Source organism: Hipposideros armiger, unplaced genomic scaffold (genome assembly GCF_001890085.2).
Source record: "Hipposideros armiger isolate ML-2016 unplaced genomic scaffold, ASM189008v1 scaffold_1593, whole genome shotgun sequence".
Classification (NCBI taxonomy): Eukaryota; Metazoa; Chordata; class Mammalia; order Chiroptera; family Hipposideridae; genus Hipposideros; species Hipposideros armiger.
In genome coordinates, this window is record NW_017732943.1 from 70,101 (window position 1) to 86,853 (window position 16,753).

Consider the following 16,753-nt stretch of genomic DNA (forward strand, 5'->3'; position numbering starts at 1 on the left):
CTTATTATCACAGATGGCTTCCCAGGGCTACATGTCATTCTAGTAAACTTACAGATGAGACAGGTCTGTTACTCGAACTCAGAGTCATTTCAGTCCCAAATAAAACCCCGCCAAACTCTTTAGTATGTGAAAGAAGGTAACTTATAGCCTAGAATAATCTCTATGCAAAGAAAGAAAGCAAGCGCGAAAGGACAGTATCCAGAAGGAGCCCAGGGTAGCGGGAACCATGGCCATGTGCCATCTGATGAGGAACCAGGACTGTGGCCGCTGACTCTCCTAACTGCCCAGGGTTCCACCCCTCTCCCGGCTTCATAGCCCTGGCGTATTTCTTGGGTTCTCCTGCACTTAAATCAAGGTGAGGGCTCGAATTTATAATATAAATTGAACACTTTTATGTAAAGGACTCTGAGTACACGGATGAAGCGAGCTATAGAAATATCAGCAGCATTTCCCAAGCAGCAAGTGAACTGTACGCTGCCGCCCACGGGCCCTGCGCATGCTGTCACTCACACCCACGGCCCGTCTGTCGGCCCAGGCGCGCTGCTGGGACCCACCCCTGGCTTTTCCCATTCAGCTGCAGTCTCCAGGACCCTGGAGCTCTGGAGTTGACAAGAGTGATACAACGCACGACAGTGCTTTAAACTGTGAATATGCTGGGGGCGCTCCTTCCTGCTGGGCCTAAAGGCGCTCTGAAATGATGGCCTGCGCCAGGTTCAATACACAGGCAGAGGAGACAGAGACCAGGCCTTCGAGAGCTCAGTGGTACAACAGCACCAGCTACGTCTTCTAATGTCTGCACGTGAGTAACAGAGAGGCACCACTGCTAAGTGTCCAGGGCTCATTATAACTCAATGCAGCAGAGAAGGTTCAGGAGTTCGTCATTCGGGCAGAGGAAAAATAATTGGACTGATCTGCCCCGGAAACAGCATCTGATCACCCTTATATCAAACTGGCTTCGGTACAGTACCAGGATCAGAGATGGGGACTGAAGGTGCTTTCGAGATCATTTTGTGTAACCTAATAATTTCAAAAACAAAGGAGCTGAAGCTGAAAGAGAGTCCATCTCCAGCTGGAAGTCACCCTGAGACCCGAGAATGGCACTTCCACTGCATCTGGGAATTCTGCCTGCTTCCTACCCATNAAAAAAAAAAATGAATGTTGTGTGGATAAGACTAAACGAGAAATTTACAATATGGCTGAGAACAACAATTATTCTCCAAGGTTCATCACCTAACGAGAAAAGCTACATTTAGTGTAACACATAGCAAGTTCACGCACTGATATTGACCAAGGAATATACGACATACGTGTAACTTATTTAAAATGGCCCTTGGAAAACTGCCGAGCAGGACTGTCATCCAATTCCTCCTTTCTTCTTCTGGAGACACATTCCCGCCCTCAGTTCCCTCCATTCCACCTCAGGTGCCTGGTTCTTTCCATCTTTCATTTCTATAATAACACTTACCTGTCATAGGACACATTTTTCAAAAAATCTATTTCTTAATTTTTTTACTCTAACGTAAAAGAAAAATTACTTGTCATTTTGAAGATTCGACTATACATTTGATACATTTCCTTAATGCATTTGAATTTATGAGTTTAAAATTTTTTCATTATAAAAATTTCCAAATATGTCCCAAGAGAAAACAGAGTAACAAATCTCCATACTGTCTTTTAAAAAATGTTTGGCTGAAGTATTTTAAAGGAAATATTAGCTATCATAAAATGGCCTACTCCAGTATACATAACCATAAAGCCAATATCATGCTTAACACAATTAACAATCGTTTTTTGGTATTAACTAATATCCAGTCCAAATTTACATTTTTCTCTTTTGCTCAAAAATGTTTTCTCACAATTGGTTTACTGGAATCAGGACCCAATGAAACCCTCATGTCATATCTGCATGTCTTATCTCCCCTGGAGAATAAAGGATGATTGTTTGAAAAATCTCTAAAAAGCAGTTACATGAGCAAATTCTTCCCACCACCCACCAATCTCTGTGAGCCGAGCCACTGTCCTCCTCACCCCTTACAATGACTGGAGGTTTAGTCTCTGAAGAGGATGAATTAGAAGGGTTCTATGCTGGCAGAGGTCAAGCTCATTTGTGGGGGAGGGTGTTCTATTGAAAACAGGAAGGATGATGTGAAACTGTGCAAATTAAATTCTAATACCCAGCTCTCTTCTCCTACTTTGCTTCCAAACACTTGACAGTAGGGTTTTTCCCTCCAGTCAGGAGGCTGGAACACTCTTCTCTGGGGAACCTGAGACGCTCGAGGAGACAGACTCACAAACGACCCAGTACGACTTGCAGGTAGGTGACCTGCTCCACTTGTGCTCAGGGCTTCCAATCTGCTGTAAGTCTCCCAGGTTTAAATACAGCAGACAACCGAGGTTACCAGAACCTGAGAGGAGCCCCTAACCAGAAAACAGAAACAAAAATAGAGAAAAAAGAAGAAAAGAGAAGCTCTCTAGGAAGAAGAAAACCTAACAGATGTTGCAAACATACACAGCCCACAAAGTGGACGTGTCAGGTAATTAAGGTGGGAAGAACCCCCAAGAGAGCCCAGCACAAGAGATAAAAGAGACCCAGACCATGCCTAGGCACTTCGTCAGGAAATGTACAACACGGGAGACAAAGATTCGACAAACTTCCAGGAGAGAGAAACCAGGGATCATCATGGCTTCAGAATTCTCTGCAGTAACAAGAGAAGTTCAAGGGAACAGACAGCGCCTTCTAAATTCTGCAGTGAGCGATTTCCAGCGTAGAACGCTCACTTGACCCAAGTCTAAAATGTGAGGGGGGCCGGCTGAGTGGCTCAGTTGGTTAAGAGCTCACTCAAGAGTTTGAGCTCTGAGCAACAGCGGTTCGAGTCAGCCCAAGCTGAGCAACCGCTGAGCTGCCAACAGGTGGCAGGATGGCTCAGCTAAAAAAAAAAAAAAAGTGAGGGTAGATGAGGGCGCTCAGACGTCTACATCTCAAAAAAGCCTCCTCTGCACCTCTTCTCTGGAAGTTGCTGGAGGGCGGCCTCTACCAAAAGGGGGACACAGGAAGCTGCACAAAAGAGCAGAGGCTAAAGCGACTCCCCAGGGAGAAGGTGAACAGGGTCCAGGAATGACCCTGGGCACCAGGAAGTCAGTAGGAACTGGGGGTGATTTCTTACGGGGGATGGAGCTGATATAAGTTCTGACATTTCTAAATACACCAAGCGGACATTTGATGGCTGATAAAGAACATGAAGCTTAGAAAAAGAAAGGTTAACATTCCAACGCGTTTAATTGTATATTGTTTTCACGGATTTAACACCACATGCTATGTGATCTCTAGTCAACGTGAAGACATATAATATTGGGGAAATGAGTAGAAACCCACTGTGGTTGGGTAAGTGGGTGGGGGGTGGAAAGAGGGTTACAGTCTCATTTTCCACAGGAAATCAACAGATCTTGTCCCAAACTGAATAACCCAGCTAGAGAAATAAAAGTACATTATTTGGAGACATGGAAGGGAAACTGGAAAACAATAAGTTAAAAGAGGTGTAAGGCGTCGCCTCTGCGAAGAGGAAAATGAGACAGGAAGGCAGAAGAACCCTACTTTAGGTAAAAAAAAATTAAAAACATAAAACTGTTTAACATTCTATAATGTATATATACATGGTGAAACTGATACGAAAGCCCCAAACTAAAAATAAACGAACAAAAAATAAACAAGACTAACCTAGAGTAAATCCACACACTTTACAACATATACCGAAGGTCAGAGAATAGCGTTTAATTCCTATGCATTTCCACGTGGCACTTGCTGCAGACTGACAATCAGTTCTGAGCATCAGTGGGAGAGGCCTGGAGGCGGGAAGTGGAGGCTAAGACCCCAAGGCCATTAACAGCTGAAGTCACAGACAACCAGGCCACTGGAGGGTGCATCAAAAAATAAATCAGGGCAAGAAACAACGTGTCTCTGTGTGAACCACAGGTAGAAAGAAAGCAGAAGACTCAATGTGATTTAGATGTTAGGCTCTTTTTTGATCTCAGCCCTTCTGTACACTAAGTGATCTTGGAATTCTAGGTCAAGGCTTTCTGCTTTCTCTCCAAAGGGTACTAAGATAAAGAAGAGGCTCTTTAATTACAGCAAACATTCATTAACACAGCAGTGTCTCAAATGCATAAGCCTTATCTCTAACAGATTTACTATGGAATTTCACCACCCACTAAACACTAATGCAAAATATGCCTCCTAAATTGTGACATAAGGGTTTGTTTCCTTGCATTACTATCCTTAGATATTAGGGCAAATATAAAGAGTAAAAATAATCTGACATCTCAATTACCGACAAAACTCATCATGATAAAGTGTTAATCTTGTTATTTCTATGTATTTGCAAATGAAATGTACTGAGTATCTCACTAGGGAAGGCAAAATCTCCATTAAGTCAAGTGTGTTCAATATTTTATGGTCAAAACACAGCTAATAGTTTCTTAGAGAACATTCAAACCCTGAAACCATCTCAAAATGGAATTATGAAAAAATAAAATTATGCATTATTTAAGATGTAAGTATCAAAAGCAAACTTTGAACGTATATCCCCGATAGGATATGCTGTAAAGCAGCCATTTAAAGGGTTCTCTGCCAAGGCATTTTAATTGAAGTTACGGTGTAATAATTTATTAGAAGATTGGAGAATTCTGGAGACAGCTGAAGCTTAGCTATAATGCCATACAGACCTCTCAGTTTTGCATTCTGCAGAGCTGAATCAGAAGAGGCTGTGACATGTCTAAAGTCACACGTCTACCACGTTTTAGCACACTTTACAGAGAATTTAAATAGACCTTTGAAGGGCACCAATTTTAGAACACTATTTCTTCTGATAACTTAAAGACTAGTTTACTTTTCTTCGTATAACACATGGCGCGACCCACAGCCTACATGGACGTATATTAAGAAACACGATGTGTGGCTGTTTAATGAACTCTAATAATATTTTAATTCATATATGATTCATACATAAGGCAGAGCAAAGAAAACATAGTGTTTGCAGTTGAATAAGCTCATTAATTAATATCCATTTTCCATTAGGCACACATTTCCTCACAGTGAGTCTTGACTCTTTGTCTTAAACCCGCCTGTGCCCTCCTAACATCACCTGTTTACATGAACAAGAAGAGTATGATTTATTAGGAAACGCAGCATAAATAATTGGTGAATGTATCCATAGCCACACAGAGTACTTTCTATCTTTTGTAATTTGGAAGAAATGAAGAGGAAAATTAGCCAGTCACTTGGAAAATCACCGAGGCGCCCTGTGGCTCCTTTTCCTGGGCCGCGGGAGGTAACAGAGAAAGATTATAGACAATAATTTTTCTAATAGGTAATATGAGAAACTATTAGGGAAAAATAAGGGCAAGGTAAATTTAGCAAATTCCGGGTACAGTTTTTCCTACATCCACTATTTTAATCTGGTTCGTCACCCCTACATGGACCCACATTTACCACAAGTCGAACTGTGGTTCCTTGAAACAGCACCACCGACAAGCAAGATAAAACAGCAGGGAAATCAGACGCCGAGGCTTCGCCTGAGTGAGGGACACCTTGAAATCCCACCAGGTCCCGGAGGACTGGCTGCAGGAGCCGGTCAGAGCTGTGTTCCGCCTCCCAGTTCTGCCGGCATTCTGGCAGGGAGGGGAGGAGGCAGGCACCGCCCCGCTGGGGAAGGAAATGGATGGGGGCCCCCCCCCGAGTCGTTTAAGTCCCCTGAAGAGAGAAGACCAGGAGAGCAAAGGCCCCTCCAGGAGAAGAGGGTCCCCAGAGCCAGGTAGGGACTGCTCATGCTGTGGCTCGGGGCTGGCAGAGGGCTTTCTGAAGGTGTGAATTTAAGTGTAAAATAGGGCTGTCAATCATCGGGGTGAATGAGAACACTGGGCCAGCGTCCAGTTTGGGTTCTACACTAGGAACAGCTGAGGGAGTGAGAATGGGGTGAGCTACTGGGAAGCTGTGGACGCCCAAGAAGTGACTTGGGGAAATGCTTTGAGGACTTTTTCCCTCCAGATCCAGTTGCTGAAGGAGCTACTGGGACCAGAGGAGAAAACGTTGGGGGACCTCTTATCAGTGTTTGAAAGGCAACAACAGTCCATTGGGCAGGGAGACAAAAGCACCCTGCGGAGCCCCAGGCCCGCCTTCTCAGGCAGGTTGGAGCCCCTGGCCCCACCAGCCTCGTCTGAACTCCAGCATCATCAGGGCTGCTATGCAAACGCACAAGGTCAGGCCAGAAAGATCTGTACAACGGTGACTCTCAGGCAGAAAAAGGCAGACATCCCCAAATCCTGAGCAGCAAAGAGGCCTTTTACAAGTCAGCGGCCAGGAAGGACGTCCTGTCTGTAAAACGCACAAACCAATCCTCCCCTGTGCAAGCCCACCCCTTCCCCCATTCCAGTGAGAAGACAAAATCAGGAAGCCACATGATTATTCACAGGGAGGATTCCGAATACTGAAAAAAATCTAGGAATATTCCTATTTGTGAAAAATAATTCTGCAACTTAGGAAACACTTCTAGTTTTTTGTTGTTTTTTTCATTGTTAATCTGTTCATGAAATAATAATACTTTAGTGATTTCAGAATGTTTTTTTGATGAAACAAAAATATTGATTCATGTTTTAGGAATGGAAAAACAAGTTAAAAGATAAAATAGGCATCAGGGCTTGGAAAGGGGACAATTTCGCACAAATGTGACAACCAGGTCTGCCTACCTCTAAAGACATAACCACCTTAAATATACTGGGGATGCCAAAAATATGTATACATATGACTTGTATTCATCTTTTGTTATCGGTATACATTAAGTATTACAATTTTAATAGTTTTTTCCTTTCTTAAAATGTGTATACATTTTTTTGTCACCCTCTGTATGTAGTTTATTTCTAGAAATCAAATGTCACTGAGCTGAATATATTTCCAAAGATGCAAACTGTCATTAAAATGGCAATAAATTAAGAATTATACCTGCATTCCTGAAATGCACCCATTTGGTCATGATATGACACACTATTTTGATAAACTGCTGGACTTATATTATTAATAGTTCATTCTGAATTTTAAATCATATTCTGGTCAACATCAGAGGGATTGGACAAGAGAGGAGATGGTTAATTTAACTTTACATACTCTTCTATTACATAAATGGTCAAAATGAGCATTAATTATTTTTTAATTCAAATGATTGAAAAAAATTTTTACAAGACCAAGACTGAAAGTTTTAAAAAATCAAGAAATCACGTACCTGAATAATTATTCCATTCAATTTTTCTAGAGATTTCTGATTTTCCTGAGATTTATCCAGAAGTGAAGCGATTGTTGGACTGCGGCATGAATTTGTTTTATCCTTTTCCCGAAGACACCTTTTTGCTTCTTCAGCCAAGAGGACAGAGAGGAACTGCAGGCTGGCAGTGCACAGGGTGGGGCACGTGGCAGCCAGCCCCACACATGTGCAGAGCATGTCTAGAAGAAGAAGAATTCCGTATGTAAATGTTTGGAAGTTTCCTCAAAGTAACAGAAGTCAGGCAGATTGATCTGAGTAATTTCTAGTGAAGTCACGCTACCAATGGTTCAGCTATCACAAGAATAACTCCTGTGTTTCAAAGTAATTAAACGGTACTAAGACAACATAATGAATCAAGGAATCTACTTCCTTTTCATTTTCTTTTTTATATGAGCTCTTTTTTATATGAATGTATATGTGCGTACACACACATGTACAAATGCACTTATACACAATATTGGCTAAGACCCAAAATAAGAGGACTATGTACAGATGAGCATTGATCCCTCTGGGATCTACTGGGATCTACAGTCTCTAGAGTTTTCAACTTCTTCATTTCTATTTCAGTGCTAATCTAAAAAAAAGTAATGTAACTAGGGCTGGCCAAGTGGCTCAGTTGGTTAAGAGCTCGCGCAAGAGTGCGAGCTCTGAGCAACAGTGGTTCGATGTCCAGCCCAAGCTGAGTTGCCGCTGAGCTGCCAACAGGTAGCAGGATGGCTCAGCTGAAAAAAAAAAAAAAAAGTAATGTGACTATAGTCTGGATTACCTAGATTACCACCTTGTAAGTGTGACTGTGTTTCTGCATCCAGCAAGTTGATGCCAAACTACTTAAAGCAGGATTAGTGTACAGCGTCGGCACGATGGGGAAGAAGGGTGTCGTGGCAGCTCAGGCACAGGGTAAGAGTGGTGATGAACCCATCTGCAGATATAATCGAGCGGGAAAGACGGGCGAACCAACGCAAAAGAATCTGCACTGAATCGGCCATTCATTTCCTGTTGTGAGAACTGAGCTCATCTAATCATCAAAAGCACATTTGCTGCATTACATTAATTTTATTAATTTGATAGCGCTGGTTTATAATTTTGTTTTATTTTTTTATATTATTTTGGATTCATACTTGTGTTTGAGTTAATAACCAGAGAATTTCTGGTTATATCTAGATTTAGATTATAGGAATTCTTATGTTCTTAAGTAATGTAAGAAAAATAATTTAGTCAGCATGGGGTTTCAGGAGAATTATGTTCATTTACGTCTAAATATTAGTCAACTTTGAGAAAATACTGTTATAGACAATGTAAGTTACAGAGTGACCTTATGATATTTTAGATGTGTATGGGGATGAAAAACAAGTAACTCCATGGCAAGGAATACCAATAATCATTTTTATTAGCTATGTTTTCATTAACATGACTATTACCAAAGCTAACTGTTTATGTAGTAGGTAGTTTTTGACTGGCACCATTATTATATAGAACTGCATGTGTGTGTTGTATAGATTTGAATGTAGTATGTTTATTTCATCGCTAGGAAAATAGGGTTAGATCAACAGGCTTAAATCAGGGGTCAACAAACTTTCCCTGCAAAGGGCCAGAGAGTAAATAAACATTTTATGCTTTGTGGGTCATAGGCCTTTGTCACAACTATTCAACTCCACCATCATGACATGAAAGCAGCCCTGAGCAGTAAGTAAATGAGTCAGTGTGGCCATATTCCTATAAAACTGTTTGTCAAAACAGGCAGTGGACCAAGTGTGACCAGTGACTTGGATGTCTCATATGAATCCCATAAAGCATCTTGCTTTATAAGACTATCCCTCCCCAACACAGCCCAAGAAGAAAATCTCAATTTCAATCACTTTCTCAATCAATCTCTTTCCATTTTAATCTCTTTTAACAAAATAATGATCTCTAAATGGATATATTTCCCCTTAGGATAAATCAGAACTTCTATATCCAGCTACCTACCAATTGTGTTTCTTGTTCAACGTGTTATTTCCCCATAAGTCTTACTAAACTCTCACTCTGATTACAAAATGTATCATATATCTAATTTACAGAATGACTATATAAAATAAAACGTGAAAAAAAGTCAAATGAATTAGCGATAACTTGGAAACTTAAACTCAATTCTGAATACATTTAAACTGGTTATTTAAAAAAATGTAACAGAAATTTTATTTATAATCATTGCTATAAAAAAAGGCTTCCTGGGGCCGGCCAAGTGGCTCATTGGTTAAGAGTTGGCTTGGAAGTGTGAGCTCTGAGCAGCAGAGCTGCTGGTTCGGATCCCACATGAGGGCCAGTGACACTGCCCTCTACAGCTAAGATGCTGAACAACAGCTCGACCTGGAGCTGGGCTGCTGTGAGAGGCCAGTGATGGTGTAGGCTGCAGTGGGGCTGCCATAAGCTACCGTGAGTGGCTGGCAGCCAGCGTGAGTGGCCGTCCAATGGCTGGCAACCGATCTGGCTCACCCGGGAAGAGCGCAATGATGGTGCCAACATGGGCCAGTGAAGCAACGTCCTCCACAACTAGACTGAAGAACAAAAGGACAGCAACTTGTCTGTTCCCCTTCCCCAATTCCCCAAAGCTGTTCCCTCCCCCAATTTCCCAATAAAATCTTAAAAAAAAAAAAAGAGGCTTCCTACTATGTTAAAATTTCGAAGAAACTGAAAAATGCAAGACATTTAAAAATATCATTTATTAAAAAATAATAATTTGTTTATTCTAGCGGGCAACTATTATAAGGAAAACATAAAAATAATTAACCACACTGTACTCCTGAGATTTCTGTGCCATAAGAAAATCCTCGTGTCTTGAGATAAGATACTAGTTTTTGTAACTTTCCATGTTATCGTGCACACAGGCCTTGAGATGTGCAGAGTCACCCACTTCCAGTGCGTGCACACATGTGAGGAAAGAGAGTGGTTCTTACGCTAACGTAAGAAAATCTGCCTCATTGTTTTATAACCTTGTCATATGTGTCATCATTACACCACAGGCTTCTCTTACCTGTTTTTATGGTATCTTGAAATGTGTTTCAATTTTTCAAAAATACACTTTTTAGGCTCCTCAAGAACACTGCAAAATCTCAAAGCGAGTGCCTGGTATCTCTTTCATAGGCCATGCCATAAATACTTAATTTTAGAGAATATACTAGATCTAAAGTCGTAAATAATGCTTATCTTAACTTTTCTTTTTCATTAGCAGCAGAACCCCAAGCCTGGGGAGCGGGAGCGTGTCCGCTTACCGGTCACCGCCACCCAGTGCTCGGCCAGCCCCGTCGTCACGGATGGGAGCGAGGCAGAGGCAGCTTTCCTCAGGAGTGTGGCCAGCAGGTTAAATAAGTGTGTCCATGTCTGATAAAATGCCGATATTAACTCTACATCTATAAAATTAATCAGAACATTTTAAGTTATTAATTAACACAAAGACAAAAAGAACCTTTTAAAGTACAAAACTCACCAGACACTTCATTACACTTAAAATAAGAGGTATGCACTTGTCAAATGAAGAGAAATGTAGTACTTTGGCATAATCCAAAATGTACTTCAATTATTCTTTTCCATTGCTTCTTAAAGAAATCTCCCCTCCACCCTCCTACAAACAAATAAATATACACTCACACATTAAGTTATATTCAACAACACACAGAAAGTGTGACAAACTGAATATTAAATCCTAACTTCAGAACTACGTACTGTAAACCAGTTACAAACCATCGTAAAAACAAGTCACTGCTTGGGTGACTTCTATAAAAGCCAAGTTCCTCCTGTTTCCTTTACGCCCTCGGCGGCTGTGCGCAGGGATGGCAGGGACAGACAATGTGCCACGGTCACGGTCACGGCAGCAGAGAACTTCCTCGAGGGACCAGGAAGAGCATCGCCGCACAAGGGAGCTGGACACAAGAGGGCGTTGCAGTGCTGCCAGGGCTGACGCAGGCAGTAACCCTCCGGGGTGAGGACCGCTTCTCCCTCCTCTACTCGGCAAACGGGAGAGCACGGCAGCCGCAGTCTTAGGGCTGCCTTCTCCGTCAGCATCTGCCAGCTTTCGTCAAACTCCATCACCACGCACACCGCAGGACTCGTCTCGGGGTTCGTCGGCACCCGTGAGGCACCTGAAAACAGTACCTTCCAGGGAGCTTGGATTGTAACAATTCTCAGTGTTTCTCAGCCGTTTTGTTATTATAGGCTCCATGCGTGTCTTTTTAGACATGTTTTCTCATCCCCATCCCGATGAAATGTTAATTTCACAGATAGCATGTATCTGTTTATGTATTATCTATATATCTGTATTTTACATGTAAAAAGAGTAAGTGTAAAGTGATTATATTCAATACAGGCTTAAAAGAACCAAATAAAATATTTAAGTTTGAAGTTAAATTAAAAATTCAAAAGCTATTAACATTTGACTTTATAACTGTGCTTGCTGAATAACTTCTAATGTAACTTATTTATTCACATACATTAAAATGTAGCAAATTATATATGAAAATTGCAAATCGCACAAATACATATACTAGAAATATAATCAATTCTATATAAAATTATTCAACTTTTATTTTTCCAGAAAAAAATTTAACTTTTTAAAAAATATTTCAGTGAACTTTTAACTTCTGCTAGATATGAGAAAATAACTTTTAACCACTTACTAGATATACATTCAGATATCACTGACAGTTTCCTTTTCAGCACTTGACATAATTAATGATAAGTTAAATGATTTTATGTAATTAAATAAAATATAGAGAATTTTTGTATGTGATTTTTAATTCTCAAAGCCCAAGTCACACACAAAAGCAACAGAATCAATAAAAACATCCACAAGGCAGCCCACGGCCAAGAAGTGCAGGCTACCTCTCGCCCTGTGACTCTGAGGTCAAGCATTGACTCTAAAGTCCTCCAGTCACAACCATCAATCTTTTATTGTTGATCTTGCACATTTCTTGTGTATCTTCCATGGGTTCAACGTCAATGCTTCTCCAGTGATACCCAAGAAAACCCAACAAGAGAAATTAAGGACTAAGGACTAAGATGTCACTGGGTAGAGTTGAGCTTTGGGGGGGCCACAAACCATTGTAACAGCTAGGATATTTTCCCCTGCCTCTTACCCCTAAGAGTCAATTTCTGTTCCTTAGGGGGTGCTTTCACCCTTGCAGAGAATGCATGGCCTGACCTAATCTAATTAGCTCAGTTAGGACATCACTGCTGCTTATAAAATTTCCAAGTAAAGAATTCCTGAGCTTCTAGCACTGGGATGATTTTTAACCCTGATGAGACACTGAGGACTGGCTTTGCTGAGCATCATAAAACATTTCACTTACCAGACCTAAAAATCAAGCAAATCCATAAAATTCAAAGGACTACATAAGAATGAATTGACAGGCAAAGACAATTACCAAATGATTTACTTCATTATAAACTATTTTAGACAATTATCATGTTAATCTTGATAAAGATCCTACATTGGTTTAATTTTCTGCTACTAAGCACTATATTCAACTTTTCATCAGTTTATTTTTCAATTATTTCAGACCTTAGGAAATGTTTGATATTATGTGCAAGGCTTGCTTATCCTTGTTATTGCAAATGAGTTACTAGCACGTCATCTGGCCTTAGCCACAGTCTATAAGAATAATTAACACCGAAAACTCGTTGTACTTTCTAACATTACACGAAGCACTTCACCCTCATTTAAGCTGACAGCACAGGAGATGGTCCTTTACGATACTACACACTAACCTCAAATGGTCTCCTGGAACCACTTACAACACCCGAACTATAAAGCTCATCATAAAACATTCCAAAATATTGGCAAAGAACACAAATGTCAAATGTGACCCTGACGTGAACGTCTGGTGCAGAGCAAGATTTTTCTTCCCCAGTATTATTTACTTCCACCCTAAACCAATAAAGCTTACCTAATAGATCTTTGGCGCATGTGGTGAGGGTGCCAATGATGTTTGTGGTGAGCAGTTTCAGAAGCTCATCCTGCAGCACAAGGTCAGGATCGACCAGTAAACATGACTGCAGAAGCCTAAACAAGGAGGACAGGTACTCAAGGAGGAAGGACACCTATGGGACAAAGCAGACGACGTCAAACACACAGATCTCATGAGAAGGCCACCTCACTGACAAAGCATTGTACTTTACTACACATTAGCATCGGTCACTTCTTTGTAACTTAATACAAAGATTATTATTAATTGTAATTTTTAAAGACATGAAATGAATACATAGCAAACAAAGCATTATTTTTCTCATAAGCGTGTCATTAATGGCCATACTAACACCGTCAACCATAATAATACCAAACCAAGTAATATTTTCAAAGCCAAATTTTGAATTCTATTCAGAGAAAGAAAGCCTTATAAAGGCTTATAAATATAATTTTTCAAGTAGCTATATTGTAGAATCAACATTCTGGAAGAAGCAGGAAATGGCATTCCAAAGCCATAAAGCCTACAATTTTGTAAAGAAAGAAAGAAAGATTACAAAATACTCTTCAAAGGGCACAGATGGGTGGTAGGAAAAGCTAGCCTAATAGCCTACTTATTGCTACAAATAAAATGCAAATTGTTCCATGTTTGCCCTCAACTAGCCTTCAGCATAAAAATACTACTCTTAATTATCAAAGAAAAATTCAGTCTCCCCTATTACCAATAAAATCTCTGGAATGTTGCTTTATACTAATATTATAACAATATTAACTGGCAAAAGTACTTAAAAAAATAATTCCCTGGATAAGTAATAAAGAAAAGGCTGTGACGTCTCATTTATCAATTACACCCCCCCACACACACACACACACAGACACACACGCACACACTTTTTTCCTCCCATTGTGTTCTTCTGTGGGGGTGCAAGTTAGGGGCTGTTATGCATTCGCGGAGGGATATGTGCCTCTAACATAAATGGCCTCAGACTACTCCAAAATAGTTCTGTACTACTTCTAATGCATATGTCTCCCCCCTTCATTTAATCTGCCCAGTGAAATTACATAAACATGCAGATGGCTCTACACTTCTCCTCTTGGGTAAAATGTAAAACTTAGTTTCCTCGTTGCTGTGAAATCTTCATGTGATCCCTTCAAATTCCACACTATTGAACTTCCAGCAAGGCTGATCTCTGGATGTATGAAGTGCTGTCACAAATACATAAACCATGGAAAAGGAGAGCAGATAAGGAACATTAGAGAGAGGGGACCGCTGAATTGTTCAAGATTCTTTTGTGAATTACCATATTAAAGATTTAATAAAATATTGATATAGTTCACAAAGGAGCTCTTTATGTTTGAAAAGCTTTCTTGAGAAAACCAGAACCCTAAGCAGCCACATACTTCAGCACACAGGCACCTGTGGCTGACAGGAAGGTCACGGTGAGTTCTGCGTCCACACTCTGCCCAGACCACCCGCACCTGTTTCCTCCTGCCTCAGGTCTCTGCTCAAACCTCACCTTCACGAGGCCTTTTCTGACCACCTCATCAAAAACCAACAACCTCCCCCACTTGTACCCATCGTCATTTATTTCTGTCCCTACCACTTGTCCCCGCGTAATAAAATACTTTACATTTTAATGGCCGTTTACTGTCTCCTGCACCAGAACATAGACATCATGTGGGCGGGGCTGTGTTTGCTTTGTTTAGATGTACAACTTACTAGCATCTACCACACCATCTGGCAGAGCACAGGCTCCAGGATTTTTCTGGAATGAATGAATGATCTCGTGTAAGGAAAAACAGCCAAGAAGCAATTAGCCTACATGAGACCAGGCAGTGCCATGGTTAGTGTGGGCTTCACCTGGAACTCCCTGCGTGGGCTGGAATCCTGGGTCTGCCTCTGACTGTGTGGCGAGCCCCGGACAAGTTACTCATCTCCGGACTCCAGTCATTTCCTCTATAAAATGAGGCCGCTGTGACACTTCATGGGACTGTCTTGAGGATGACATAAATGCACACAAGCGAGCACCCCATAAATGTGTATTACTGTACCTCTCCATCCATCCCACGAGCCCTGAATGAGCACCTGCCACAGCCAGATACTGTGCTCGGCGCTCAGGAAGCCACGGCCAGCCCTGCCTTCACGGTACCCACCGTGCCTCTGCCCTCACCTCCTCTCACAGGCTCGGCTCCAGTTACTCTGGCCTCCTTGCTGTCCCCGGAAAGGCCAACAGACCCCAATCCCGGGCCCTGCTATGTCCCATAGGACCAGCCTCCTCACTTCTTCAGGTCACGCGTCGCTGTCTGAAAGGCCCTCTCCTGACCGCCTTCCGTGGAGAAACCCTCCCCTCCCCACACTGTCCCGTGCTTTAATTTTTCTCCTTAGATGTCTATCTGAGACGTCATCAGACATATGTGGATTTGCTCATGATCTGCTACCCCACTTGAGGGAAGGATCTTAGCTTTATTCCCTTAAGGAAGATCCTGATATGCGGTAGGGCCTCGATACAGACTGTTGGCTGGACAGACAGAAAAACGGAGGAAATCGCCATTATGCGAATCAGCACAGTCACAAATGAAAACACTGCACTGGGACACCTGTTTCCAAGGTGACGCGCACAGCATCTCCCAGCCTTGTAACAGGGGGTCTGCCTTGTTCACAGAACTCAAAGAAGACACCACAAAGCAAGAGACACTGGGCTAGCCCACCTTTAATCATCACCCCAAAGTGAATCTTGTAGCCCTTCTTAAAATTTGATTTTGAGGTAACCTGTGTATTAGCAACTGTTAAGCATACCTTACAGACAGACTGTAGCTACAGGCCAGAACTTAAAAATAACTGTGAAGGAACAAAAATTAATGTATTCTTATTAGACCGGGTTTTGAAACTACACCGAACTTAGTCACTAAGTATTTTACCTACCCCAATGTGGGTGAAAATGACAGAGATAGCCTAAAATCACAGAAGGGAAAGGGGGGGCTATACAATGCCCCCGTTTTTTAATATGGTGCTCAAAGATATCTGGTTAAACATTTATAGCTGGTTAATGATGGAATCAGGAACAGAATCTAGGTCTTCAAACCCCACTGCTCTTTTCTACCATGCAAAGGTGTCTCACTGAAATGTTAAGCTGCCAATTTGAAACAGCCTCATCATCCCGTGTATATCCTGAGAGATTTCCCCCTCTCCTATGGCTAGTACACCCTCAGCAGAGTTTATGTTTCTGCCACTTACAGCAAACAGACACACAGACGTGAGCCCACAGGGAGACGTGAGCCCCTCACCTGAGCCTGGGTGTGTTCAGCGGGCGGTGACGAAGGCAGTGGGGCCCGGAGCTCCTGGACGCGGGTCTCTATGAGGGTGGCATCAGCAACGCTGTGAAGCACAGAGAGAAAAGCCTTTCGATGATTAGTGGGCTTCAAATTAAAGATCAACAGAGCAGAGCCTGAAGTTTGAATGTCATCTTGAATAGAATTCAAGAGAAAAGATTTTTATAAATAAAGACGATAA

At 41.7% G+C, this 16,753-nt stretch overlaps 1 protein-coding gene across 1 annotated transcript in view; it reads right to left on the reverse strand.

The window, feature by feature from the left end:
- The window catches only part of RTTN (rotatin), a 177,003-nt gene that overhangs the window by 34,914 nt on the left and 125,336 nt on the right, over positions 1 to 16,753 (reverse strand). Inside the window, exons 32-35 of the mRNA XM_019634351.1 lie at positions 16,528 to 16,618; positions 13,226 to 13,379; positions 10,556 to 10,693; positions 7,269 to 7,486 (exon numbers count right to left, since the gene is read on the reverse strand). Of these exons, the coding sequence (XP_019489896.1) occupies positions 7,269 to 7,486; positions 10,556 to 10,693; positions 13,226 to 13,379; positions 16,528 to 16,618 (601 nt within the window). The remainder of the gene's footprint in view (positions 1 to 7,268; positions 7,487 to 10,555; positions 10,694 to 13,225; positions 13,380 to 16,527; positions 16,619 to 16,753) is intronic.